The following is a 27,551-nucleotide window of genomic DNA, read 5'->3' on the forward strand; positions in this document are numbered from 1 at the left end:
TGAAAAGTTGAGGCCCGGATTCGAGTTCCGGATGACGCATTTTTTTGATTCTCGACACAGCGCAGTCGTCCACCCTTTTTTTTGTCCCTGTCTTTTGATGTATACCTAGTAGGTAGTAATTGATGTGTGAATAACAGTATACATGTGTTGCATTGGGTACCTGTTTACAAAGGGTATAGGAGCAACTGATCTGGCAAAGTTCACAAACACATGCTCGTGATATCTCACCTACCCGGGATACAATCGATGCAAAAATATGGGGAACGTCGCATCTCCTCTCTACCATGGACACGGTGAGAGAATCATCTCTCTACTCACCACCGGGACGATATTGTGGCTCTCGTTTCCACAGTATCCCTTCAAGCGGAAAGGGGCCACTTTCTGCTCCCTCACCGAGATCCGTATTGATCAACCTCAGCATCCACTTTTCAGTACCAGATTGGAAGCCGTCACTGCTCCAGTACGGACAGCCAAGTAAAACTCCACTGGCCGTGCGCCGGCTGTCGACCGTCCATGCTTCTGCTGCCTGGCCGGTGTGTACATGTATGTACCGGCTTCCGTATGGGGACAGTCACACGCACATCCACAGAGCAGAACATGGCTTGCATGACTCTCCCGTGCCCAGACGGCGTCAGGCACAAGGGGCACCGAATCGGGACCAAGGCCATCTCGATTATGCAACACAGAGGAGTCACATGTCGTTCCAGCCAGGTGGTTCGTCCAAAGCCCGCCCAGACGAAATGTGTATGAAAACGGGGCAAAGTGGCCCCCAGGGCGGTATTACCTATGTATGTACTTGTTGTATATCTGTCAAGCAACCCCAGAAAACCAGACGCCAAACACCGCTGCCTATGATCCAAGTTGCGGGACGTAAAAGGGCTTTGTGCCTGCTCTAACTGCGCAGGGCATCTAATCGATTCCTCATCTGGTCCATCATTGCCTCCGCATCCTCCTCGTCCTCCTCTTCCTCCGCCGCCAATTTCTCCGGCTCGGGGATGGGCGCGGCCGGGAGGGACGGCTCCTTCTTGTCCTTGAGGACCTCGCCCAAGATCTTTTCAATCTCACCCTCCGCCTCTTCATCTTCTCCTAGCATATCCATGTCCTCGGGCAGCGATTCATCAATCATCTCCTCGATGATGCCTGCCTTCATCAGCTCGACGCTGAGCTCTCGCATCGTGCCGGACAACTCGGGCAACCGGATGAGGGTGTTGACGTCCTTCATGATGCCGACGCTGGCTCGGATGGAGCCCTCAATCTTACGAACGGCAAAGGCTTCGTTGACCTGCATCTGCACCGAGTTGAGCTGCGCTTTCGAGGTGACTAGCCGCGCCGACGTCTTCCGGGCTCGGACCAGCTCGCGCGCAAAGTCTCGGACTTCCTTCTGCGCTTGCTTGGCCCTCGTGGGATCTCGCTGAGCGCGCTTGTCTGCTTGTACGATGAGGTTCTTGGTCTTGATCTCGACCTGCTTGACCTGAGCGATATCGCGATCGAGTTTTCGGACGTTGGCTCGGAGCAGAGCGTTGCATTTCCGCATCTGTTGTACATTGTAAGTCCATGGGTCGACGAGCTAGATGGCAAAAGCCTTGCGGCAGAACAAAGCGCCGTACCTGCTGCTGGGGATCCGGCTTTACGAATAGGGATTTAAACGTCTCCATGGCGATGACGGGAGGATGCCGCGTACGCTGGCTCGCGGCCCAATGCTGAACAAGACGCGAGGTCGCGGTCTATCTCATCCGCAGGAAGAAGCACAAAGACGGCGCTGGGGGGAGCCGAGGCGGCCGGATATGCGTCGTGACGGGGATCTCTTATCTCGATGGGAAAGGTTCCAAGACGGCAGCCTTGGGAAGACGGACTCGTCACTCGTCACTGGAGTTGAGGCTGGGCGTTCAGCCACAGTGTGGCTCGAGTCAGGCCAGCCCGAGCATTACCCCGCCGCAAGCTCTGATGAGTTTGTCGCCGAGAAGGGAAATATCGCAGCACAGCAAAGTGCCAATGCGAATTGACCGAGTCAAAAGGGAGATGCTATGCGTGGGAGAATACTGAATTCAATTCGATTATTGGTCGGATACCAGAGGATTGAGTGGTTAGCATCATGCCATGATCAACTGCAGTGCTCTGAATCCTCTCCATCTCATCACCGTCCGGGAGTTGAGTTGAATTTGAACCAATGCTGACAAGCTCCATGTAATTCCGCTGTCTCTGCTCAACAGCACAAGGAGCTGGCGTGGCGCAGATGCGAACACGCTATGGCAAATGCAGTGGAGGCGTTAGCGCGGTACCTGCTGTACGCATCTGCCGCGGCGCTGGGGAGGGGTACCGCCTCATCGTGCCCCTCATCAGCCCTGCCGCCAAATCTTTTGCCTTCTGACGCTTTCCATAACTGCCTTGAGTCGTTTCACTCAACCTGCTGTGCTCCTGTCCAGCCTTATTCACTTGCTCTCTTTAGCATCCTCTTTTCCCAAACCCACCAGCTCTTTTGCGCCCAACCTTCGCCGGCTTTGCCAATCTCTCTTGTCTTCAACCACCCTCAACTCCTAATACCAACAACCCCCGCACGCACACACCATGGCCGAGACGTTGACTCCCGAAGGTGTGTTAATCTGCCCAGCCGCGCTGTCTGCTGCCCCCGGACACGCTCCCCATTCCCTGCCACCACGCCCTATTGCTTCCAGTTAACCGCGTCGCTTCGATGCTGCTCCGGTTGCTAGAATTGCCAGGGCAGCGCCCTTGTTTGACGGTGGAATCCAAGCTGACGCTGTTGCTTCTGACCTCTAGTTCTCTGGGCCCAGCGCTCCTCTGTGGCTGACGCTGCCAAGAACTTCATCTACCTGACCATCTCCGTCCCTGACGTCCCCAAAGAAGACCTGCAGCTGGACCTGAAGCCTACCGGCGTCACCTTCACCGGCACCTCGTCCACCCTGAAGAAGAAGTACCACGTCGAGCTTGAGCTGTACGCCGAGATCGACCCTGCTGAGAGCCGTGTTAACCACACTGCCAAGAACATTGAGATGAAGCTGCAGAAGAAGGAGCTCAAGGAGGAGTACTGGCCGCGGTTGCTCAAGGTTGCCCAGAAGCTCCACTTCCTCAAGACCGACTTCGACAAGTGGGTTGATGAGGATGAGCAGAACGAGGCTGCCGAAGACGACATGTCCAAGTTTGGAGATATGGGTGAGTAATTCTTTACTGGCGCCAAGGTGTCTGGTTGCATCTACATTGGTAATCGTTTCTGACATGATGAAATAGGCGGCATGCCCGGAATGGGTACGTGACTTTAAACTCAACACCGCTCTCTGCTCGACCAGCCCTTTTTATTCTCTGCCCTGCAATCGTTCAAAGGCTAACCATTCTTGCGCCTTAGGTGGTGACTTTGGCGGAATCGACTTCTCCAAGCTGGGAGGCGGCGCTGGCGGCATGCCCGACATGAGCGGCATGGGCCTGGAGGGCATGCCCGACCTGAGCAGCTCCGGAGTCCCCGACTCCGACTCCGAGGATGAAGACGAGGACATGCCCGGGCTTGAGGGTGACGAGGAAAAGAAGGCCGAGGGTGAGGCCGCACCAAAGGCGTAAACTGGGCCGTTTAATGAGATACACTGGAAACGGATCTTGGCGTGCCTCATTTTTTTCGGGACCGACGGCAAGTACTTGGGAGTACGGATCTTTAAATGTAAAAAAAATCGATTAAATCTAAAATACCTCTTTTGTTTCGGAGGGGTTTCCTTTCCAATCTCTTGTTTTCTTTTTTCGTGTCTCGGTCAAGGGCTCTGAAGATTGGAAACTGCTTTTGGGTAGAGTCCGTATCAACCCAAGCTTGCATGTTGAAGTGTACCGCTCCCATTATTTGTCATTTGTTGAAAATTCAACTCTTGACCTGTAGGTGCATACGTTTGAGAGGGTTGTTGTCCAGCAACGTTAAGACAGCTACCCAACAACCAGTGTCTCAAAATGTGACTGATGTCAGACAATGAGTGCCAATACTAGGAAGAAAAGAGCAATAGCAGAAAAGAGGAGCGACACTGGAAGAAAGTGGCGATGGCAGCACATATTTCAAGCACCCGATATATCCTTAAGCACTACCTAGTAAAAGGTGCTTTCCTCGTCATGGCTTCATTATACTTGAACTGCACGTTGATAACTTAACTTGGGTTGCTGGCAACCATTCCCCTCTTTCATTACTTAGTAACACCCCGGACTCGGCGGGTTGCTAATACGGAGACGCTTCAGACTCAAGTACACCGTTCCTTTTATTCACACTTGATCACTCAAAGACACTTTCCATTGCCGGGTATCGCATATTATTCGTATGTAAACTACTTGCCAGCACCCGATCGCGTGCTCCAATCCAGTGAGAGGAAAAGAGCGGTAAAAAATTAATAAAAAAAAAGCAGATATTTGGTGTCCTACTCCAAAGCTTCCTCACCACCGCTAGACATTCTGTTATAGTAACAACAACATCTCTCTGCGAGCGACTTCAAATGGCGCATTATACCCTAGCGCGTGCTGAGCCGGTTTCATTTTTTTTCTCGTTTATTGATATCTAAACCACGAGTCCCCAGGAACGCCTGCCATCACACCCGTTATAAGAAAAATGTAAAGTACCGTCATTACTGTATCATGATTAGCCGCGTCCTCATTGCTGGAATGGATTCGAACATACCATAATCTCATCCTCCATGGCAGCATCGCCGTTGGTGGGAGCAGCGGCAGCAGCAGCCGGAGCGGCACCGGAGGCATCAGCGTTATTGGCACCGACAAAGTAATCTGCCATCTCCGAGTCGAGCTCCTCGGCGGTCTTCTTGGCAGGGCGGGCATTACGGCCGCGGCGCTTCTTGTTAGCATTCGCGGCAGCTCCCTTGGCACCGCCGGCTTTTGCGGCAGTGGTGTTCTGCTTCTTGCCAGCGGCGGACTTGGGCTGGGCCTTGGGTTGGCTTTGTAAAAGTTAGTTGATGGTCGTTGTTGCGGAAATTGAATCGGAGAGACAAACGTTGTGCGCTCAGCTAGAGTCCTAATCGGAGGAATAACCTTGTCGGCCTGGGCAGCTCCGACAATGATTTCAATCTGGGTACTCAATGATAAGCTTACATCACTCCCGGTTGCTGTTTGGTAGAAATAATTTACCTTGATGGGACGGCCGTCGACCAACAATCCGTTAAGAGTCGAGAGTGCCTTGGAAGCACCCTCGGGCTTGCTGAAGGTGACGTTGGCGATACCTCGGCTTTGGGAGTTGGGGCCGTAGGACAGTTCAACCTTCTTGATGGGGCCGACAGATTGAACAAAGTATTCCTAGGGAGCAAGCAGTGTCAGTTAAGCGGAAGCGAAGGATTGTATAAACATGCTGTCTCCGACTTCGAGTATTTTGCCGATCCAGTCCCAGAACCATTTCGATGGAATAGAAAATGTGACAAGACCAGCGAGCGTAGCAGCGAGCAGCAAACCAGGATGCAGCACAAAAGAGCGTAGAGCAGCTATCTTCCCCCAGAGGAAAGCAAATAACAAAAAGAATCAAGGGCGCCAAAAAGATCCGCATGAGTTATCTGACGGACGATAGCCTTGACGGATTCACAAGTGAATGAAAGGATATCCGCCATGACGCCCAACCACCGACATTTGTTTGAAACAGCCCCTCAAGAGCAACTGCGCTCAAAATAGATAGGCCCTTGACATGAAATACGGGGTTCCTGGATATACGTGCCCACTGCATTGCTCGCTCGACCGACCGACTGACTAGTGCCAGTGATTTCTGGTTTGCTCAAAGGCAGTGTCTCATTGCCACCACGCTTAAGCGCCTGTGGGAGAGCTGCCACAATCCCCATGGTAGTTATCGCATGCTTCGATAAAATACTGACCAGGTATTTCAAAGCCTTTGTGCGAAACGAGGATGGCCTCGACTTGCCAATGCTGCGCGTGCCGTTGTGTAACGAGCGCCGACAAAGGAAGGAGGCTTGAGCAGTACAAAGGCTTGAGCCATAAAGGCAGTGTCAAAGCCTCTTAGAGGGATGGCCGTCTCGATGAATCAAGTACGGCTAGGAAGAAAACGTCGAACAAAGTCCGGAGACGAAAGAGGTCTCAACGGAAACATACCTTGATCTGCTTCTCCGTCACGTCCTTGGGCTGGGCGATATTAGCGACCGTCACACTGACTGGTCAAGAGAGAGTCGGACGACATACCAAGTTGCTGACGATGACCTTGCTGTCGCTGCTAGGAATAGCAGCCTTGATGGGTGTAGCCTTTGCGGCAGAGCCACGAGAATTCTTGGCAGCGGCCTTCTGAATACCGCCGGCAGGGGCGGTGGGAGCAGGGCGACCGGTGGTTGATCGTCGCAGGGAGCGGCGACGAACAGAGTCGCGGCGCTTGGCGCTGACGATCTCGTCAAGAGGCTTATCAAGCTTGGTAGACATGATGAAGAGTTTGGAAGTTGACGGAAGGTGGTGGTGAGAAAATGCAGGCGGAAGAAAAACTGTCGAGTAGCGGTGTCGACAGCGGCTGGTCAAGATTGACAAAGGTAGCAGTCAATCAGGAATAGACGATCAAGGATGTAGAATCGCGAGAAGCGGCTCCAATCAGGCTTAACCGAAGAAATGCGCGAGCTGGGGTTCGTCGACGGTGGCTCAGATCACAGCGTACGAGGCGAGGAAGCTTCGGCAAGGGCGCGTTTTTTCCCAGTCAAACTAGTTGGCAGAGTTGACGAGAGAGAGGAAGAAAAAACCGGCTGCAGTCCAGCACGGTAAAGAAGTCGAAAGTGAAGAGAGGGCTGGGTGTGCTTGCGGGTTGCGAAGACACAGGATTGGGTTTGGAATGGAGATGCGAGAGGGAAAGGCGAAGTTTGAGAAGAGGGGAGTGCGAGCGATGGGTAAATAAGCACGGGCGCAGGAACGCGTGCCTGGCAAGCCTGTGCTGGGACAGTCAGAGTCAGAGGCTCAGCGCTGCCGGTGGCTGCTAGCGCCTTGAAAGCAGGGGCCTCCCTTCTGCTGAATCCTTCTACCACCTCACCTAATAGGCTGCACGTGGAGGTACTTGGCGCCAACCACAGCGCACTGCGGAAGCGCTTGTACCTTGCGGCACGCCTCACCTCATATTTTCCCGTTCCAACGGCACACAGTCGTCGCATCAGTCAGCCAGCTCGACTTATCGTAATAACATGCAGTCGGACTTGGTGAGACAGGCCGCTAATGCAATCAGCAATTCCAGGTCTGGCATAAGCCCGCGATACGATGGCCATCTGCGCGTGCTGGCGGCGATAATGTGCATAGACCCCGTGGGCAGACAAGCTTTTGCCACCAATCTCTTGGGGAATATGATGGTAATGAGGCGGGCCTTGTACAAATGAGGGTCTGACTATCTCGAGCCTCCCTGGTTCAAGCTCCCGCGATGAGAAGCCGGCGAGAGCCGGGATTTGTTTGGTAGTCTCGTCTCTTTGGAGTAGGAGCAGTACCATTGGCGCTTGGACAATAAAAACTGCTGTTATAGCTGAGCTCCTAATGGATATAAGCGATGAGATAGTCTTCGGATCCTTTCATACACTGGTGTTCGTGGGATGGGATGACAAAAAGGACACTACTAATACTCTACATGTCACACGAGTATATGCTTGTCTTTACGATGATGCATGGCTGATGCGGTTTGAAACTATTTCCTGGATGATTACAGGCTGACCCACGGTGGGAAGACTAACCATGACGCGAATGTATGTCGCCGCTTGGTGTCTGGATTAAAGGGCATACAGGACGGCCAGGTATATGGTTGATGCATGCGCCAACCAAAGTGTGGGATCGTTGAGGAATTTCAAAGATTGATTGAGATGTTTTTGGACGTGGTTATTCCATGCCGATTGCCCTTGTAGCCTCTCCTGCTCTCTGCCTTTTAAAGTGGTATCAAAAGCTGGCATTTCTTCTTCTCAATGTCCCGCTATCAACTCCAAGACACTACCCGATTCTCGCTCTGTCGTCCCGCTAGAATTGTCCTTTCAGATACATTTTGACTTTTTCGTGCAATTCGTTTGTTTGTTCGTTCGTGCGATTGTGTGCGGCGTGATGCTTCGAAAGCACCAATGGCGTATTATTGCACTCGTTCCTTCTCCATGTCGTGTGCTACCCTCATGATGCCTTCTTTACTGCGGCGGCTGACTTGTCTTCTGAGTTTACCTCCAGGAAGTGGTATACCACAATGAGCAGCATGGAGATAGAGCCCAGAAAGATGGCCAGCTTGTAGAGGTCGTCGTCGGAAATCATGTTGAAGGCGCTGGAGCAGGAACTTGATCTGGGTTGAGCTCACTGGAATACCGCAATCTACAGGCTGAAGAAGCGCCAATTGGTCAGTCGTGATTCAGAAATAACGCGCAGCAGGCCAGATTGGTAATTCCACGCTCACCTAGGACGCTGGTATGGTCGTGATGAAAAGCTCTGGATTTGACAGCCCTCGGCGCAACGCTGCTACTGTAGAAGGACACCTGTGTCTGTATAGCTCGGGCTGACGACGTGTTGCATTGGCCAGTTCTCGATCTAGATGCGGCTTAGCCTGTCTGATGAGAGAAGCCAGTGTACTTTGTACTCAGATGCCTTAAAGCGGTGGGAAATATGGGGGCCGTCCACGTGATCACAGTGACTTCATCCGCCCACTGGACTTTGACAACCCACCAAACTTAGACCCAACTTGTGTCCAGCGAAGAATCGCCGCCACAGCTTAAAAAAAAAAAACCAACTACAATTTCTTACTTCTTTGACCCTCCTTTGACAGGATATCTCTGGGGTTAGGAAGAGAGGGGCCTTCCGGGATAATCGAATACTCTTTCCGGATTGTTTTTTTCCCGGCGCATCTACTTTCTACATTCTACCGCTTCCCATTGACTTTTCCACCCCCACTGAAAGCGTCCATCGCCCATCGCCCATCGATTGCCCATCATGCCGCCGAAGAAGGAGAAGCCAGCCGGTGGCAAGAAGCCATCTGCCGCCAAGTTGGTGGAGGATAGAACGTTTGGAATGAAGAACAAGAAGGGAGCGCAGGCCCAGAGACATATCCAGCAGATGACAGCCAACCTGCAGGGCAGTGGCAGTGCCGAAGAGAGGAAGAAGGCGGCCGAAAAGGCCCAGCGTGAGAAGGAGAAGAAGGCGGCAGAAGACGCCAAGCGAGAGACGGATGCTCTTCTCAACAAGCCGGCCCAGATTCAAAAGGTGCCCTTCGGCGTGGACCCCAAAACAGTCGTCTGCATCTTCTACAAAAAGGGCGACTGCGAAAAAGGAAAGAAGTGCAAGTTTGCTCACGACTTGAGCATCGAACGAAAGACGGAAAAGAAGAACCTATACACAGATGTTAGACAAGAGGAGGAGGAGAAAAAGAAGGAGGAGACTTCTGCAGACTGGACCGAAGAGCAGCTGATGAAGGTTGTCCTATCGAAGAAGGGCAACCAAAAGACCACAACGGACAAGGTGTGCAAGTTCTTCATCCAGGCCATTGAGGATGGCAAGTATGGTTGGTTCTGGATATGTCCAAACGGTGGTGACAAGTGCATGTATAAGCACGCTCTGCCACCTGGGTACGTCAATTGCAATCGACAGCCCCACAATCTCTGGCGTTTACTAACCTGGGGGTTTCTAGATTTGTTCTCAAGACAAAGGAGCAGAGAGCAGCGGAGAAGGCATTGCTTGACAAATCACCGCTCAAGACTCTGACTCTTGAAGATTTCTTGGAATCGGAGCGCCACAGGCTTACTGGAACCCTGACACCAGTCACCCCAGAGACCTTTGCCAAATGGAAGAAGGAACGTCTGGACAAGAAGGCCGCCGAAGAACAGGCTCGCAAGGCCAAGGACAACACCGGCCGTGCTCTCTTTGAGAGTGGCAAGTGGAGGGACGACGATTCCGAAGCGGAGAGCGACGATGAAGACGACGATACTTGGAATCTTGAGAAGCTACGTCGTGAGACGGAGGCTCTCCGACAGAAGAAAGAAGAGGAACGACTCATGGCTATGCATGGTGGAGTACTCCCGGTGGCTGTACCGGAAGAAGAAGAAGCTGTTGGAAATGGCGACAGCAGTGACGGCGTTACTGGAGATGCGGACAAACCCGCGGCCACACAGGCTGGTCAAGAAGTAGCGGCGTCTTGAACAGCTACGGAAAAACATTTAAAGTCGATGTGACTTCAAACCCCCCATCTCTACGAAATGCTGCGAGAGGGAATTCCGAGCACCTGCTGGAGCCACAGAGATCAATGGTCTCCAGGAGGGCCGCGGTGACTTGCTATTCGTCAAAGAAAGCTCGTTACCTTGGATACGTGGGTGGCTGCGGCGGCAGTCGTACACGTACCTCATATTACTAGTCTACTTTGCCCCGTATAGAATAGTACCGCATCAGTTTCACACTGGAAATGATATTGATGGGAAGGGCCTTGAAGGATAAAAGGGATAGATGGAGGGGATTGCGGGCCAAGCTTTTCTTCCCCGAGGCCGCAAAGGTCTACTCAAGGAAGCAAGCAAGCAAGCAAGCAAAAAATGCAGCCAGAACAAAGCAGATACGCCAAGAGTGTAGGGAGCACTCGATGAGCTGTTTGCACATTACATTATCAAAAGCATATATAAACATTTAGCCATGTCGGCCTTGAATAGCATTGGAAGTGCATCAGTGTACCTAGGTAGGCATCAATATGACCGCCGAGGGGATGCTTGTGATGTTGTCAATTAGTTTGTCCACGTTGCTCGGCTCGAGTGTGCCCGAGAGAGGAAATAGACGAATGAATAAATGAATGAAGAATAAATAATACGACGAGACAAAATAAAACGTGGTCAGATTCAACGCCGGCCTGAGCGGTCGGAAATGGCAACATGAGATTGATTTGATACCAGTCACATATGACGCAGTGCCGTTGCATTGGGATGCAGATACAGCGGTGGATTGTCACTGGCCATGGCCATGGCCATGCCTTTGGCAACCAGGCAAGGGTTTCTGCTGGTCCAACCAAGGCCCGTCATGATAAGCTGGCTCCCGCCTGATGACGTCCTTGAGCAGCAGCCAAACACATGGCAGTGCAGCCACCCAGAAACGGGCCGCTTGTCGAGGCCAATTGAGCTGGATATTGGGATTGACATCTGTACTTGATGCTTTTGGTATTGGGATTGAATGTTTTAGAGGTCTGTTGGGGGGGTGCTATAAGGTAGGCTGGTTGGGTGAGACAGAGAGACGGCAAAAGGTGGCATGTGACGAACAAAGGCCAACCAGCCAGTTACTCGTACAGTATCAATATAACAGTGACAGTGACAGTGACAGTAACAGTAACAGTAACAGTAACAGTAACAAGCCCTGGAGAAAGACTGAATTGATAGCGATGGACATCAATAGCAGGCCAGGTAGCCCGAGGGGCTGCATTGCGGGGTCGGATGGCGGCTCAGTGCAGCGCTGTGACCTCATGCCCTAGCAAAGCACCGCCAGAGCTTCCCCACAGCGGCTCCCCGTCGGCATCTGAGCATTTGAACTCCAAACCATGGGCTGTCGAGGGCCTCTGGCTAGTTCTCCCCCCCCTCACCAGGTCGCCTGTGCGTGGGAATCGTTGCAGCGTCGAGGGCTGCTCGGGTATCGCCATTCACCAGTGACTGTTGGCCATTGCCATTGGGCGCAACAAGCCGCCATTCACGCCGCGGCAACGCTCAACGCTCAACGCTCAACGACGACGACGACAGCAGCGGAACCGGCTCTTGCATCTGCAGTCCTGCATCCGAATCATTCATCGCCAGAGACGGCCTTTGGGGCTTGACCCAATTCCATTCCATTCCAATCTCCATCCGACCACTTCGTTTCGCCTCTTGGTTCCGAATTCACTTCAAGTCCAGTTCAGCCCGGCTCAAGCTCCCCTTCTCTCTCTCTCTCTCTCTCTCTCTCTCTCTCTCGTATACGCTCCTGAAACTAAACTCGGGTTTCGTCTTCCTTTTGCCAACGACCGCCCCGACTCACTCCTTTTCCCAATTCTCGACCACCCGCTACCAAGTTCGTCCGCGTGCGACGACAACCGTCCCGGACCTTTGCGTTCGAGGCTCTTGATGGACAAGAGGCTGCTGGCTGCTGGCCGTGCTGCGATCCGCGCTCCAGACTCCGGCCTCATACGAGACCGCTGTCTGAACGCGTTGTGACCGGACGCCAATTGCCAGAAGCATGAGCGCGGAGGTCAAGCGTGGTTACCAAGATGTCACAGGTCGCTCCGCAGCAGCCGTCATGCCTCATCCTGGGGGACGAGATCGAGAGCGGGAATGGCCCAACGCGCTCATAAAACGCTACCGCATCGAGGTCGCTGCCAGCACATCCAGCGTCTTCTCTACCCTCGCCGCCTTCCCTCTCGACAGCGTCAAGACACGCATGCAGACGTATCAGTATCGAGGCTTCCTGGATTGCGTCCAGCACACATACCGCACCGAGGCTCTGGCGGGGTTCTTTCGAGGTGAGTTTTTAACCCCGTCGTCTGGATCGATGTAACAATTATATCAAGGCAATGCCCGTCTAACCTCGCATTGCAGGCGTCACCGCCCCCATGGCGAGCATCACGCTCGTACGCACCGTCTCCTTCTCGATATACCGCAGAGCAAAACACGTCTATTCCGGCTGGATCAAACAAAAGTCTGGCTTCGACATCCACCGCCACGTCAGCACTCCTGGAACATATCCCAATCTTTATTCGGTGGCCTGCTTCGGTGCCGCTGGCGCTACAGCAGGGTCTGCAATCACGTTTTTGGCCTGTCCGTTTGAACTCACAAAACTCAGCGCTCAGGTTTCTGTGCTGCTGGCGGAGCGTTCCGGGGACTGCAAACGAAGTCGCGAGGTAGCCAAGAGCTACCAGAATAAGGGGACGTTGAAGACTATGGCCAATATCATCAAGCACCGGGGAGTATTGGGACTCTATACCGGCTTCCAGCTACATCTTTGTAAGTGCTCTCTGGGGCTGCAATGGCTGATTTCTTGGGTTCGTTTTACCTTTTGCTTCCATGTTTGCCAACTCACGCGATTCTGGGGGGCAGTGCGTGATACTTTGGGTACGGCCATCTACTTTATGGTGTACGAGAGCGGAAAGCAGCTCGGAACAACATTCGCTGGGGATAGTCCAAATAGCAACAAGTTGGCTGTCGTTACCGCCGGAGGCCTTTGCGGGTTGGTCTCATGGGCCATGATTTGTGAGTATCTTGTCATCATCACATCACTCCAAAACGTTGCAACTCTCAGCTAAACAAGGGCCACACAATACAGATCCCATCGACTCGGCAAAGAGCATCTACCAGAGGAACGCCCTTCTTTACTCACGCGGGGAAAAGGTCGAACCGGCCCCGAAAATCGAATTCTTCAAGCGTCACATGTACCGCGGCCTGGGCGTCTCCATGATCCGGTCCTGCGCCGTCAACGCCATTTTCTTCTCATCCTTTGAAATCATCAAGAAGCGCATCAAGAGTCTCGACGACGAGAAGCCTTGATGAAATGTTTACGATTGTTGATGCTATTTTTTCTTTCTTTCAACGTGTACAAGCCAAAGTATTGGTCAAAGAGGGCGTATGACTTTTCTCCCCGGTCTCTTTTAACCCCCCCTTTTTTTACTTCTTCTGTTTTTTTTTTATCTCATGGCCTTTGGAAGATGGGCCTCATAGTTAACTTTGTGGCGTTTGCGGTTCTCTTGTCATTTTTCTTCTTCTTTCCTCCCGTTTTCATTTCTGTCGTTATTTATTCTGAGCTCCCCATCCCCGTTTTCCCCACCAAACAAGCCGTTGCCAACGATCCAAGCTTATCCGAAGTGATTGGCACATTGCATTACGAGCTCTTTTTATTATGACAGAGTAGTTATCCGTTAGCAGCCAAGAGAGATGAAAGGTCTCAGAGGGAAGAGCTGTTTTGGCACAGGGTCTGTCATGTAGTCTTGATGAATATGGACGAGAGAAGAAACTATATAAATACCATGAAATGCACATCCGTTGAAGCTTTTACTTTGTGATGCCTCCAGAGTGTCTGTTATATATCTCTTGGCCTCTGGCGCGTGGCTATATCTTGCAATTGACTGCAAAATATGATACATTGACTATATATACTGTAGTTCCTTGCCAAGGTGTTGTAGAATAGGAGTTGAGGGTACAATCAGGCCGTCGCATGGACCAAAATTGTTTAGATATAACACTCGACTGTGCAGATAAAAAGTCTCTAACTAGGATTACCCGCCATTGAAACCTTTCGTGGCATACATCCCCCCTTCCTAAGCGATAGTATAACCTTTTCCTTCCCCCCGATTTTCCTTTCCGTGTCCTACCGAATCACCAGAGCCAATACCGTCTAAATAGCGGCGAGGAAATCTGTGACCGTGTAGAATGTAGATGTGATCGCCCTGTTGAGCTACCAGCAACTTGCTTCACCCTAATATGCTGCGACTCAATTGCTATTCCGAGCATTGATGATCTCACGAACCTTCTGCCAGTCATTGTTTACTACAGTTATCCTCTTCTCTCTCTTATCGAGGTCAGCGAATTCTGCCGGCGTCAACCTTGCCTCAACGCTGAAGCCGTCCTCGCCGTGAAGCGCTCTTATCACAGTATCAGCAAACTTAGCTGGGTGTGCCGTCGAGAAAGAGATGTGTGGAGTGTTCGCATGTGTACGGTTCATTGATCTTTGTGTTGCTGCAGCGCCCACCGCAGAGTGAGGATCAAGCACGTATCCGGACTTCCGATAAACAGCCTTGATGGTTTCGATGGTTTGTTGATCCGTGACTCGCTCGCTCTCAAAGTCTCGTCTAGCGCTCCTGATAACGTCGCGATATACAGGGCCAAAGAACCCTTTTTTATCGAGATCCTGGAACCACTGATAAACTTCCTGACTGGCTTGCCTCTGGTTCCAGAGAAGGTCCATGCCTGCGCTTGATGCGAACTCGCAGGCGAGGAACCATAGCAGACGCTCAAAGTTATGGGAAGTGAGGATATCCATTGCAGGGCTGAGAGTCTTTTTGACGCCATGCCCGCCACGGCCGACATGCTGCTTCTCATACCGGCCCGTCTTCCAGAAGCGATCAAGGATGTCATTTTCGTTGGTAGCGATGACAAGTTTGTCGACGGGGAGGCCCATGTGCAAGGCAAAGTACCCGGCGAGGATGCTGCCGAATTTGCCAGTCGGGATAACAAACCGGACCTTGTCGCCAGTCTTGAATGACGCAGACTTCTTGACGAGAGAGAAATATGAGTAAAAGTAGAGCACGATCTGAGCCAGGATCTGAGCCCAGTTTCTCGAGCTGACAAGATCAAAGTCTTCGTTGGCTTGCTTATCAGCATGTAGGCGGCGCAGGATGTTCTGGATGTCTTGAGTTTAGGAAAGAAAATCAAATCAAAGGATAAAACGCATGAAAGCGTAGATGGGGAGAACAGCAGGGTAGCAACCTACCTGACAATCGTCAAAGGTGCCGGCAACGGCCAAGCTGCATACGTTGTCGTCCGGCACTGTAGTGATCTGGGCTTCTTGAACAGGTGAGATTTGTGCCTGGGGAAACATGACAAATACGGATATGTCCCTTTTCCCCCTCAAGCCGTGGACGGCAGCAGAGCCTGCATCGCCTCTGGTGGCACCGACAAAGGTAAGGCGATGTCGGTCTGCTAGGAAGAATTCATCATAAAGGATAAGCGAGTCTCTATGGCTATAGAGAGTCCCATGCCCGCCTTTGTCTCACCACGTAATACTGCTGTACGTATACGTGACCCTCTAGGGGATGACATCAACGGGTGGCACGTGGGGCGATATGGATGGCGTACCTGCGATGCTTGTTTTGTCTTTGTTTTTCTTCACGAGAAAATACTCGAGCAGGTTGCCCAAGAACTGCGAGGCGATGTCCTTGGAAGCAAATGTAGGGCCGTGGAACAGCTCGAGGAGGAAGTGATTCTCCTTGAGTTGGACTAACGGTGTAACCTCTGGGGATCGAAAGGGCGAGTAGCTGCGCGCAATGATGTCTCTGAGGTCGGCGGGAGGGATTTCGGAGGGGGAAATGTAAAGGGACATGATCTCGAAAGCGAGCTCTGGAAAGCCAAGGTCTCCCCATGACTCCCACGCAGTAGCACGCGGAATCTCTTCAGGAATGTATAAGCCGCCATCAGGGGCAACACTGTTCAGGACGACTTCCTCAAATGAGAACTGGCACAGAGACGGAATCGTTAGCTGCTAGGATGCTGCCGGAGTTCTCAGCTTTTTGCAGAGGGCAGAGACGTATAGACGGTGGATGGCAGCGAATAAAAAAAATCCGCGCTGAAGGATAGCTTGGGGAAGAAGAGACTTAGGGAAGTGTCTTCATACACCACTATCCTGTCCGCGAGTGCTCAGGTAACGGTACGACGCATTCTCATCCGCCGTGTCGTCTGGCGCCATGGCTACCTGCGTAGCTCCCGAAGCACCGCGATTTGAAGCCCCAAGACGTCAGGGGTAAAGAGATGAAACAGCGCGGTCGAGAGAGGCGTTGGTCGAGGAGCGATACGGGCAGGGGGGAACAAGCAAAATCAAAAGAAGAGGTTTTTTTTTTTACTAAGCTTGAGGTGAGAAAAGAGGGCGCGACTATCTGGTAGAAGCTGCTGAGGAGTAGAGACAAAGAGGGCTGTAAGTCAAAGCAGGGCCACTAACAACCTACTAGTAGGGAGATATCGATCAACTTGGCGTATGACCAGGAGTACCAGTACGGCGCCACAGCCCCCGGACAGGTCGCGGCTACATGGCAGGTACTCATACACGGCACAGGAGACGCAGGCCAGGGGTTCGTACCCAATACCAGCCAGGGTTGCCGCCTGCCATCGTCAGAGACACCATTTCATCTGTCCCAAAGGTCCCAGTACGCACACACAGGACAGTCGGCTTGGGCGTGGGGCAAAAAGTCTTTCGGCACCGTCTCTCCTCTGACCAGTGGCAGCCCCTCCCGCATCCCCTTTGTGCTTAGTGCGGGGTGGCTCTCTTTTCGTTTCCTTTGTGTCGGTGACAGTCCTGCGGCTGCATGTGCCTTGTGCCTCTCTGCCTCGGACTGGTATGTAGTCTAACCATGTAACCTTTCGGGAGCCCAGCTTGAGACTGGTATCTCGGCGGGGAGTTGAGAAAAGCCTAACGCGCGCATGCTGTGAGCGAGTATGCATCCATATCTGGATTTTTTACGGCGACAAGGTGCCAGAGGGTTGCGCGCGCTTCCAACAAGCCCCTGGTCGACTTGCCCATCCCATGGCAAGGTGCCCAGCCCTAAAAAAGAATCCAGTAGATGGTCAACGGCAACCACGCCGTGGACGGATCCTGGTTCGCGGTCAAAATCAATGCGTCTGGGGCTCTTTCGTCCTCACTGCTACCGTCTGATGCTGGTGGTTAGGAACCGGGCCCTGGAGCTGTGAAGAGTTCGGCTGAACGGCGCGTTTTCGATATTTCCTTCGAGTCCCCAGACGGTAGCTGGTGGGCCCAAAGAAAGAAGAAACGTAAAAGGGTCGGTTCGGGGATCTGTCGCATGAGCACTTCTCATGCCTCTCTCTTCTCTCCTATTCCATGGAAGCAAGCCTGCCACCGTACTGACACTGGTCTGACATGGATTGCTTTAGGCCGTTAGGCGAGTTTGTGGCTCGGACAGTCCGTACCATTGGCCGTGTCTTTTTGAGGTTTTAGAAACTAGCCAAAGACCCGCAACAATAGTCCAGATAGCACCAAGGGCTTGAAGGAATGTCCACATGTCTAGTTCATCGGAAGAGTTGAGACTGCTGCTAAGGCTTATTGTTTGCAGCTCGTTCAAGTCAAAGAGCCATGTTTCTCGGGGCAAACTATGGATAGTTTGAACTAGTGCTGCAGTGTAATCGACTTCCCATGGTCTGGGGCTAGCCAAAGTCTCCAAGTGTTCTATCGTGGGTTCATCGCTCGGAGTTGATGCGACTGATTCAACAATTAGAGTAGTCGCACGATTCCAGACCAGGGTATCAAACGTACAGATTTAGGTTGCGCGAACAGACGGTATGCAGGCTGGCGCAGGCTGATGCGTGCCTCGAGCTCATTTGATGAGCTTTTGTTGTACGTAAAATGGGTGACAGGAGACCCTTTCCACGACCGACATCCGTATGACTTTCGCCAGTCACAGTTGCTTCTACAGTATCACATCATATGAATTTCCCCACTGCCCGACTGACCACTTGTTTTTTTCGCATCGGCCCCAACGGGAGAGCCGTTTGGACATTGACATGACCTTGTCGGATTTGTTACCCTGAACTTTTTGTTCATTTCACATTGCCGCGACCGCGGACGCAACCCATGTCCGAGAATGACGTGAAAAAGTGGCGCCTGCTCACCAGTCTGTTAGCCATGCAGGCTTTCTGCATATCCGAGATGGGCCTGGGTATGGAGAAGGACTGGCCTCTTGGATTCAGCGCCAGTTAGGCACAGTGACGTTGGTCATGCCCAAATGCCTACTAGGCACCTAAGCTATCTCCAATAGAGGCTTATCCGCCTTTGCGGCCATTGGCTCCTCGGCTCCCTTGAGCAGCGTTTTGCGAGAAGGTGTCGCTTTCAGCCACTGCACACCACAGCCGTAACCTTGTCCCCCATGCGCAAGCATCTCGTCGTCCCCATCTCTACCCAACATGTATGTACATGGCGTGGAAATCCCGAATACTCTACTTCTGGTGATGATTCGTTCGTCATAGTCTTGGCGGGTCACACCAACCACCGCACTTTTTCTTCTTCTCGGGAGAGAAGGAGGCGGCTCTCGATCCAGGGAGTAGCCGCTGAGCTGTAGTATCAGTTATTTCGATTTGGTTAAATATAGATGTGACATATCCACTCGTAGTATATTCAGATACGATGCGCCTTTCTTGTTCCTGTCGTCTGCTTTCCGTCATGGTTTGCGTACAGACTTTAGCAGCGGGGCAATCTTAAATCGCTTGCTCAGCCCAACCCTGTACAGGGGTTTGGCCATCCCTTGTGCCGAAGATCCCTTCTTGTCACCCCCCGATTTATCTTCTCTCCCTCGTGCAGCAGGTTGCCTTGGCCCTTTGGATTCGTCTTCGTCCTGTGGCCTGTTGGGAATGCTCTGGCTGGTGGCATGATCCTTCAGGTTCCTCTGGCTGCCTGGGGCTGCCTGGTGCCGGACACGCTCCGTGTTTTCTGCCGCGGACGAGGCGTCTTCGGCAGCTCCTGGCTCACTTGGCATCTCCACTGAGCTTTCCTTTGCGGCTATTTGGACCTCGTCTCCATCATTCCTAGCTGAAGCCTCTTCTTGGCCCAAGATGGCTCTCGTATTTTTGCTAGGGACAACGGCAGAGACGGGAGTGGCGGCGGGAGGCGGGGCACCGTCTACAGCTGTATCACTCGACTGTTTCTTAGGTCTCCCTCGTTTCTTCTTCTGCATCGCTGCCTCTGGTGTTCCATCAGCCGCCGCCGATACAGGACCTGCAGCCTGTTTCATTGGCAGGGGCTCCTCAGTTTCTGGAGGCTTCTTTGGACGCCCCCTCTTCTTCTTAGATTTGACTATTGGCGTAGGATGTGCCACGAACTCGGCATCACTCTCCTCCGGCTGCAACTCTCGTGGTGGGGGCTGATGAGCTGAAGAATCTCTTTCGTCACAGCATTCCTGATCGGGCTTGGACTCAGGATTTAGGCCAGGAGAATACTCCAGCTCGGACTGCAAAATTTGATTAGCCCTCAATGCGTGATGCCCTGGTTGCCAGCCCACTCACAGTAACTTTGTCCAAACCGGGTGTCAGGGTAGAGATGATGTCGGGGGATGAATCCCTTCGTGTGGTAAAGCTTCGGTACTCTACTTTCTTCGTAGCCGCCTCCCCGGCTTGCTTCCTAGGAGTTAGAGTGCTAAAATTATGACTTGAGAGCATTTGACTTCGCGGCGTGTTGACATTGGTGACCGTTCCACTGGAGCCAACCGCATACTGTGTCTGTTGCTTCAAGAGCAAATTGTTGTATTTTGGAACGTCGTTTGATGTCGAGATCATCTCGATATGAGATAACGGCTGGCGTTCTGTTGGGGACGGGTGTGTTGGATAGAATGTCGAATTGGCGTCAACAGGCAGCGTAGGAAGCGGGATACTAGATGCTGCCGCCGTCCCCAGTTCCTCATTGATGATATCCTTGTTACTGGAAGGAAACATAATCAAATTAACGTCGTCTGTTGCCGAAGGTGTTTCCCTATTAGACTCGTCTAGCCGTCTCCGTTTGTTGCTTCGGCTTTCAGCAAGTTCATGGTTATCCCAATGGCCATCTGAAAGTGCACCCTTAGTAGTAGGTGATACATCTTTCCTATACGATTGATCCGATCCCTTCGATTGCCTTTGCAGAGGTTCGGGGGCTTCTGGACTGCTAGGAACTTCCCAAAGGTCCACCTTGCCAGCCTCACTTTGCTTCTGCATTGAGGAGAGGTTCTGAACCAAATCCAACGAAGGTCTTCCTATCTGGGTGTTTTGAAGCCTATCCGTATGAGGGTCTGTGGCTGATGTGGTGGATGAATGATAAAAGCCTTTGGTGGTTCGCTGAAAGGGAACATCTGGGATGGTCATGGCCGAGCTCTGATGCGGTGCATCGTCGAAATCCCGCTGTAGCTGCTGGGTTCTCTCGCAAGCGGCTCCATACTGCTCGTTAAAGACTTGCTGGAAGAAGAGCGAATCAGTTGACGCAGTGGCAAGGCTTCCATGCTCAAATGATCGTGTTTGTGCCTGGTGAACTGTTATAGCTGGAGCGGCGGCAACGTGCTCGTTTGAGTCACTTTCGTCATCAGAGTCAGCAATAACCACTGGGCTCATGCTGATAGCCAACGGGTTAAAAAAAATGAATGGAAAAAAAGGAAAACAATCCGCCACCACCTGATTGCAAATCTCCGAGCGCTTTACTTGAATTCTACAGGTGAGGCTGTGGTGGTCGTTGGGCGTAACGCGGTCTGACGTCCACTCTAACGCGCGGCCACGTGACCTCTTTATCGCAGAGCTCGTATTCCAACATCCCTTCAAGGGCACAGTCCAGTACTCCGTACCTAGATGGCATGCTATGGGTACGGAATGGAAATGGAGACGCTACTAATCAAATGGGTTGTTTATTAAGGCTAATCGCTTTGCAAGATTGTAGTGCGCCAATTCACGCTATAATTGTAGATTCGGGAGCAAGGGACGCTGCGGCTGGCCCTTCAAATGTGCTGCAGAGCCTTTGTAGAGGCTTTGCCAAATAAAGGCTTCGCTCAAGAGCAACTCGATATCCTTTTCCGTCCACGCCTTCGTAGGAAGGCTCTGTAGAAACATCATGATTTCCTGGAAATCCATCTTCACTAGTTTATCAGACCACTTTACAAGAAGCGCAGCGCAAACGTAGAGGTGGAATTCTGAGAAGCCCTGTTCTTCGGCCTGGGTACCTTGTCGTTAGCCGGGCCATCGGGTAGATTAGTAGGTAACTGTTGAGAGATGGACTTACGAGGTATGTATCCCACATACGAATCGTGTTCTTGACGCTGATCTCGCGCATAAGGAGACAATTCATCCACCGAAAGCTAAACTGTATGAACTCAACGCCCTCATGCTCAAGGTGCTTTGACAAGTTTGAATCGATTCTAGCAGTCAGGTCGCGCAAAGCCGTAACCTGTCTCTGGATGCCTGGCTGTGCGACAATATAGTGATCTTGGATGCCATCAAGAAGTTTGGTGAGGCACCAGAACGAGTCGGCTTCCACAGCATCCAAAACTGATTTGGGCAGTTGACCGGGATCCATGCCCGTCTCAATATCGGGGTCTGCAATGTAAAGCCCCAAGAAAACTTCCCAGAATGGTGTTACTAGGTCGTTGATACCCTGCACGTATCCGCTGGCAGGATGCCTGACAGCCCAGACATAGAGGATGCGTTCCAGCGACCTCTGTGTTGCCTCATAACTATAAAGCTCAATGTGAGGGTTCGTCCTAGGAATGTCGATGCTGATCTGGTGCCAGACAGCTTCGTCCAAGCCTCTCGCTTTTCCGGCAGAGGAACTGTTGTTAGTTGTCCCTCCTCTTTCAAACGCTTGCTTGACCCCGTCTAGATACTCCTTTCTCTTTCTCTCCAAGGTCGCAACACGCCGTTCGCTGTTCGTAGGGAGATAACTAAGAAGGAGTTGCCAGGTCATGGCGCGGACTTCGTGTGGTACCCCTGACCATGCTAGTGTGCGAAGGTCAGGGAGCGATATCGACGATGCTTGTAGTAGTCGTTTGAACTTATTTATACGCGTTATACGGGAGTTGATTGCATCGGCTTCTTTCTGCGGTGCATTGCTGGGAATAGAAGGATAGTTGATCAAATGAAGCGCATTTGCCGGATCTTGTCAACGAGTCAATAAGTCTTGTAAGCCAGCTGGTAAGAGTTTCGGCCTGACCTTTTAATATGTCTTTATACTGAGGTCGGAGGATCTTGCCCTCACTTTTCTTGGGCATGGGGTAGGTTGATGCTGGACGCTCGGCTGCGATATCTGCGCTGTTCGAGTACCGTCTGCCTTGAATTCTACCAAAGGAACCGTCATCCGCGGGAGACAGAGTCCCCTGATTCAGAGAAGACTTGTTCTGGGTAGCTATTCGCTTCGACCTCCTCTTCATGTTTGAAAGACTAGGGAGCCCAAAGTCGTCTCCGTCGTCGTCTTCATATCCTAGCATTTCGTCTTCGTCCGCCTTCCAATCATCGTTGGTCTTCGACAGGAAGTTGATATAGCTCTTGAACGGCGGCGAAGTGGAGGCCATTGAGCCACGTTGGTGTGGTGGAGTGGTGTCGGCGATGCGATTTCTCGAGGACGACGTCGAAGGGGGGGTTCTAGGACGAGGCGAAGAAGAGTTGGAGAGATTTCTTTGTCTCAAGTTAGCGATACACAACAGACATGACGGGCCGGTTTGCGGTAGAGGCGCACAATGAATCGAACTTGAGAACATCGGCATGGGAATACGCGGCCCCAACGACCAGATTAGAGCCATCTCGGCCACCTGGGTTAGTAACGTTTCTCCTAGAAGAGCCATCTCGTAGCGGCGGCCTCCAGAACGGCGACACTGATCTGTACCAAGGAGTGGCATTAGCGAAAAGGGCGAAGGGCTGGGGGGACGACTGCGGCGATGGAAGCATACTCAGACCGATCTAACACGTAGAGCAATTGGGCTTCGGTCAGTAACAAGTTCCATTACTCTGCTTTCGGGGGGCATTGCCCAACGCGACGGGAGGATTTCGATCAACGTACCGACCTGTACCATCTCCTGCGGCTGGAGACCGGCAGTTAGCATCACCACTCGCCGCCAGTTGCGACACAAGGCCGAGGCGACGTCGACTTACTGCATTGACCGGCTTCTTGCCGCTCCCAGAAGACGACCACATGTTCACGAATGGTCGTCGAAAGCGCAAAGGTGAGGCGTCATTATGCGGGGTGTTGGGTTAACAGATAACAATGCCAGTGACTGTGCGAAACGAGCTGGAACAACCCGGTGATGATCCTCGTTCGAGTCTTTGTCTCAGCCAAGCTCCATTTAGGCAGTGTGGCCTGGTCGGATTCGTACTCGTAGCCCGTCAATGCTAAGTTCCCAGTTGGTACAAGAGGCATGGGACGCGCTGAGGTGCCGGTGCTGAGGCGGGGTAAATGCCCTGTAGGGTCGCTGAAGGGGTCCTCATAGCGGCAATACGCGCTAAAGGCTGTGCGTTTCGCCTGCGGGTGGCGAGGCTGCCGCTGCTGGGTACCTGCGGAGACTTTTGGGCTTGTACTCTACATCGGATATACCTTTGCACTAACAGACTTGGGCTATGGTACACGCATCTTGAAGTTATTCTCGTTAGTATCCTTTTGGGCTTTTTGTGACTTTCAATGGTATACGGCCAGCCTTGCTTCACGCAAGGGGCAGAAAACAGGGTGCAGCAAAGTAGAAAAGGGCTATTCGAAGCCTCAATTCTTTTTGAGTTTACCTTCTATCGAACCGCAATTTTTTAAGCCATTGCCGCATTTCTGGCGAGAAATAGAGCCTTCGCTGCAGACCGTCAACGGACTCTCCGTACCTAACTTAGTCAGCAGCTGCGTAAGGTAGCAAGGCACAAGGCCTTCAGTCAAGCTTTCCTAAGGAGCAACCTCGTCCTCGACCTTACATCCAATCTTCAATTGCTGCGCCATTACCCCAACAATCTCCTTGCCTTCATCGCCCAGTTGGGCATCAAATCACCTGTTATTTACCATTTAGGGAAGATATTTTCTTAGCCAGGATACTTCTACGGCGGCCGATTTCTACGCTTTGGCACTGCTAGAGACCCAGAATCGCGGTGTCGGGTCTTCTCGCCTCACGTCAACCTTATTTCCATCTCCTACCACACCATTTCCATCATGACCGAAGCGGAAAACTTCGAGGACGATCTTTTCGCCGACCTGTAAGGCTGTTCGGTTTTTTCCCGGAACTCATTGCTCGTCACCATACTAACCTGATGATTCTTAGCTACGAAGATAATGATGCAAAGCCTACCGCGCCGGTCGCGAGGAGTGCGGTCCAAAATACCGACACCAAAGCTCATGACCAGCTCGAGCCGGCTGCTCCCCCTGCTCCTGTTGGTGATGAAGACAATACCGGCTACGATGCGATGAACCAAGATGCAGACGACGATGAAGACGATGTTGACTTCAACCTGGGAGGAGGAAACGCTTCAAGCAGCGCACATGTGATGCCGCAAGATGATATGCCAACAACCCCTCCATATGGGACCGTTCATAAAGCCAGTGCCAAGGAAGATGGGTGAGTTCCCCCTGTTCTGTGAAGCTCTATAACACTTGGTGCATGATATTTTCTTTCCCACATTTCCTGCGACAAGTGTCGTCAGCAATGTTGCAATGTGATGATAAGAGGCTACCAGCCAGCGCGTAATCCTGCATCCTGCAACCACATGGCGGATATACATTTGCTTGGGGCAAAGTGGCTGGCTTGATTAGATGAGAGACCAATCAGGTTCAGCGGTGGGAAGGCCCTGGTCTACCGGAGAGCAAAGTGTCAACAAGCATGAGAGTTCATTTGGGGTATCCGGCAACGCCTGGAAGAATACATTGAAACGCCCTCCCAAGTGAGAAAACATTACATTCCTGGGGAAATGGAGAACAAGGAAGCGATGGCCTTTCGCCCATCAAGAAGCTGGGGGGTTTCAAGCTTTGATAAAGTTGAGAGCAAGATGACCTACCGACGACTTTTTTTTTTCCCAATTCCAAGATGGGAACTCTTGTCTTTATAGCTCTCGGTCACAGAGGTCTTAAAATAGCCCACGAGAGCATGTACACTCTTCTCGGGAGGCTGTAGCAAGATTGACAGCGGGTAGCGCTTAGGGTCAACTCGTACCTAGCAACAGACAGTCAGAGACAGAGTCAAACGATAGCACACAGACGAAAAAGACAGAAGAAAAGAAAGGAAACAAATTCGACACTTGTCTGGCACCTTGCGTCCCTCTGCAATCGCTGTCATGCCATTGGACATCTCATCAAGCATTGCATCGCAGTGGGGCCCATTAACCGCCATCGTTGACAACTCTTGACATAATCTCAACTTCACCATTTCGCCAAGTAAGAGACAATGCTGGGTCCGTATCGCGTCAGATATTCTGGGGAGCTGGTGGCCCATCAACGTGGCTCTTGAGGCTATGCGCATATCAATCTTTTATGATATGTCCTTTTATACGACAAGCAACAGGGGCAAGCTCACAGCCTGGCGGATATCTACGTACGCTCTCAGCTGGCTGCCATCTCCAAGCCATTCGACATGATAACAACAACAATGTATTCGACGGATTTGACCATGGCTTCCCATTCATACGCTAGAGAAGGCCGGCAACTGCTTCATCGCTCCTCTCACCGTACCGCTGAAATTTCTCATGCTCAATCCCATACACTGTTACTGCTACCGCGAACTGCCGTTTCTTCTTCTTCTTCAATTACGTGTTATCTACATGAGGGCAATAATATTATGTCTATGCTGGCTGCTAACCATTTGCTGATCTAGAAAAATGTTTATTGGTGGATTAAACTGGGAGACAACAGACCGTACGTCCCGAATTATGCCATAGGCGAGCTTGGAGATTGCTAACAGCCCATAGAATCGCTACGAGATTACTTTTCCCAATTCGGCGAAGTTGTTGAATGTACCGTCATGAGGGACAGTAGCTCCGGTCGATCACGAGGATTTGGTTTCTTAACCTTCAAGGACCCCAAAACTGTCAACATTGTCATGGTCAAGGAGCATTTCCTAGATGGAAAGATTGTGAGTTTACTTTCCTGCCGCAACCCCTCATGGTTGAAACTGCCTTTTGCTGACTTGGACGTCCAGATCGACCCAAAGCGGGCTATTCCTCGCGATGAGCAAGAGAAGACGAGCAAGATTTTCGTTGGTGGAGTCAGCCAGGATACCACAGACCAGGAATTCAGGGAGTACTTTGCCCAGTTTGGCCGAGTGGTTGATGCCACCTTGATGATGGACAAGGACACTGGCAGACCCCGAGGGTTTGGGTTTGTCACCTTCGAAAGTGAAGCTGGCGTGGATGCTTGCATCAACGTGCCTCTCGAGATACATGGGAAGCCCATCGAAGTCAAGAAGGCTCAGCCGAGGGGCAACCTACGAGAAGAAGAAGAGGCGGCCAAGCGTGGAAAGTTTCGAAAGGGCGAAGAACAGTCTGTGCAAGGTGGAATGGGCCAGCAGATGGGAGGCAACAACTCGGCCATGACGCCACAGCTGATGGCTCAATATTTCCAGCGTATGCAGCAATACTTTGCCATGATGCAGTCGCAGATGGCCATGTCGCGAGGCATGCCCATGAACCCGGCCATGTGGCAGCAGATGCAACAGATGCAGCAGATGCAGCAGATGATGGGTCGTGGCGGTGGCCCTGGACAGAACATGATGGGCCAGATGAATCCTCAAATGATGCAACAGATGCAGCAGATGCAGCAGCAGATGATGCAGCAACAGCAACAGGGAGGCGGCCAGGGCGGAGACGGCTACAATGGCTACGACCAGTACCAACAGCAAGGCCCCCAGGGTCCTCATGGCGGCCGGCGAGGCGGTCGTGGAGGCTATGGAGGCGGCGGATATGGCATGGGCGGCGGCGGAGGGGCTCCCACTTCATGGGAAGGCATGTACGACGACGTGCCACAGCCTAATGCCAGTCAGGGGTCATCTCGGCGTGGCGGAAGTGTTGGCCACGGAGGCACGTCGGATGCCCAGCACTCACCACCAGCGAACGCCCCAACAGGGCCCAAGAATGCTGGAAAGCCGGGTGCAAATTACCGCGGCGGAGGACGTGGCGGAAACAGAGGCTTCCATCCCTATGCCCGATGAAACTAGCAGCCAACGACACTTGATGGCTACGAGGGGAGCTCAAATCGACCATTGTTCAGCGGAACGGACCTTTTCGTCACCACTCCTTTTACTGGATGACGGAACTTGTATTACTACTCAACACCCAGATGAGAGGTGCTGGAAAGATCTACGAGGTTGAGGAATTTACCCCTGATGGAGGAAGAAAGAGAGTGAGAGAGAGAGGCGGCAACTTTTACGTGGGGAAAGGAGGGGGGGGGGGGGGGGGGGGGGGGGTTTTAAAATTAAAAAATTCATTAAA

At 52.1% G+C, this 27,551-nt stretch overlaps 9 protein-coding genes across 9 annotated transcripts; 5 read left to right on the plus strand and 4 right to left on the minus strand.

Annotated features, from left to right (window-relative positions):
- Positions 1 to 892: 892 nt before the first annotated feature.
- Positions 893 to 1,655, minus strand: Triagg1_8572 (uncharacterized protein; the record flags this gene model as incomplete). Its single annotated transcript, XM_062903433.1, has 2 exons — positions 893 to 1,567; positions 1,608 to 1,655. 2 exons carry the CDS (start codon positions 1,653 to 1,655, stop codon positions 893 to 895), a joined length of 723 nt encoding a protein of 240 aa, XP_062752382.1.
- Positions 1,656 to 2,565: 910 nt separating this feature from the next.
- Triagg1_8573 (uncharacterized protein) lies at positions 2,566 to 3,567 on the plus strand (the record flags this gene model as incomplete). Its single annotated transcript, XM_062903434.1, has 4 exons — positions 2,566 to 2,590; positions 2,776 to 3,168; positions 3,244 to 3,261; positions 3,359 to 3,567. The coding sequence occupies 4 exons, from the start codon at positions 2,566 to 2,568 to the stop codon at positions 3,565 to 3,567; spliced, it is 645 nt and encodes a 214-aa protein (XP_062752383.1).
- Positions 3,568 to 8,895: 5,328 nt separating this feature from the next.
- On the plus strand, positions 8,896 to 10,097 carry Triagg1_8574 (uncharacterized protein; the record flags this gene model as incomplete). The annotated part of the gene is made up of 2 exons (XM_062903435.1): positions 8,896 to 9,527; positions 9,590 to 10,097. 2 exons carry the CDS (start codon positions 8,896 to 8,898, stop codon positions 10,095 to 10,097), a joined length of 1,140 nt encoding a protein of 379 aa, XP_062752384.1.
- A 2,035-nt stretch (positions 10,098 to 12,132) lies between these two features.
- On the plus strand, positions 12,133 to 13,436 carry Triagg1_8575 (uncharacterized protein; the record flags this gene model as incomplete). Its single annotated transcript, XM_062903436.1, has 4 exons — positions 12,133 to 12,415; positions 12,492 to 12,896; positions 12,990 to 13,142; positions 13,216 to 13,436. 4 exons carry the CDS (start codon positions 12,133 to 12,135, stop codon positions 13,434 to 13,436), a joined length of 1,062 nt encoding a protein of 353 aa, XP_062752385.1.
- Positions 13,437 to 14,376: 940 nt separating this feature from the next.
- Positions 14,377 to 16,347, minus strand: Triagg1_8576 (uncharacterized protein; the record flags this gene model as incomplete). The annotated part of the gene is made up of 4 exons (XM_062903437.1): positions 14,377 to 15,285; positions 15,376 to 15,584; positions 15,741 to 16,116; positions 16,276 to 16,347. 4 exons carry the CDS (start codon positions 16,345 to 16,347, stop codon positions 14,377 to 14,379), a joined length of 1,566 nt encoding a protein of 521 aa, XP_062752386.1.
- Positions 16,348 to 18,406: 2,059 nt separating this feature from the next.
- Triagg1_8577 (uncharacterized protein) lies at positions 18,407 to 20,738 on the minus strand (the record flags this gene model as incomplete). Its single annotated transcript, XM_062903439.1, has 3 exons — positions 18,407 to 18,718; positions 18,839 to 19,609; positions 19,665 to 20,738. 3 exons carry the CDS (start codon positions 20,736 to 20,738, stop codon positions 18,407 to 18,409), a joined length of 2,157 nt encoding a protein of 718 aa, XP_062752387.1.
- Positions 20,739 to 21,071: 333 nt separating this feature from the next.
- Triagg1_8578 (uncharacterized protein) lies at positions 21,072 to 23,300 on the minus strand (the record flags this gene model as incomplete). Its single annotated transcript, XM_062903440.1, has 6 exons — positions 21,072 to 21,329; positions 21,397 to 22,268; positions 22,324 to 22,784; positions 22,846 to 23,066; positions 23,114 to 23,188; positions 23,259 to 23,300. 6 exons carry the CDS (start codon positions 23,298 to 23,300, stop codon positions 21,072 to 21,074), a joined length of 1,929 nt encoding a protein of 642 aa, XP_062752388.1.
- A 988-nt stretch (positions 23,301 to 24,288) lies between these two features.
- Positions 24,289 to 24,695, plus strand: Triagg1_8579 (uncharacterized protein; the record flags this gene model as incomplete). Its single annotated transcript, XM_062903441.1, has 2 exons — positions 24,289 to 24,332; positions 24,398 to 24,695. 2 exons carry the CDS (start codon positions 24,289 to 24,291, stop codon positions 24,693 to 24,695), a joined length of 342 nt encoding a protein of 113 aa, XP_062752389.1.
- A 1,248-nt stretch (positions 24,696 to 25,943) lies between these two features.
- On the plus strand, positions 25,944 to 27,271 carry Triagg1_8580 (uncharacterized protein; the record flags this gene model as incomplete). The annotated part of the gene is made up of 3 exons (XM_062903442.1): positions 25,944 to 25,980; positions 26,034 to 26,197; positions 26,264 to 27,271. 3 exons carry the CDS (start codon positions 25,944 to 25,946, stop codon positions 27,269 to 27,271), a joined length of 1,209 nt encoding a protein of 402 aa, XP_062752390.1.
- Between the last annotated feature and the right edge of the window lie 280 nt (positions 27,272 to 27,551).

Source organism: Trichoderma aggressivum, assembly GCF_033847375.1.
Source record: "Trichoderma aggressivum f. europaeum strain CBS 100526 chromosome Unknown scaffold_043, whole genome shotgun sequence".
Classification (NCBI taxonomy): Eukaryota; Fungi; Ascomycota; class Sordariomycetes; order Hypocreales; family Hypocreaceae; genus Trichoderma; species Trichoderma aggressivum.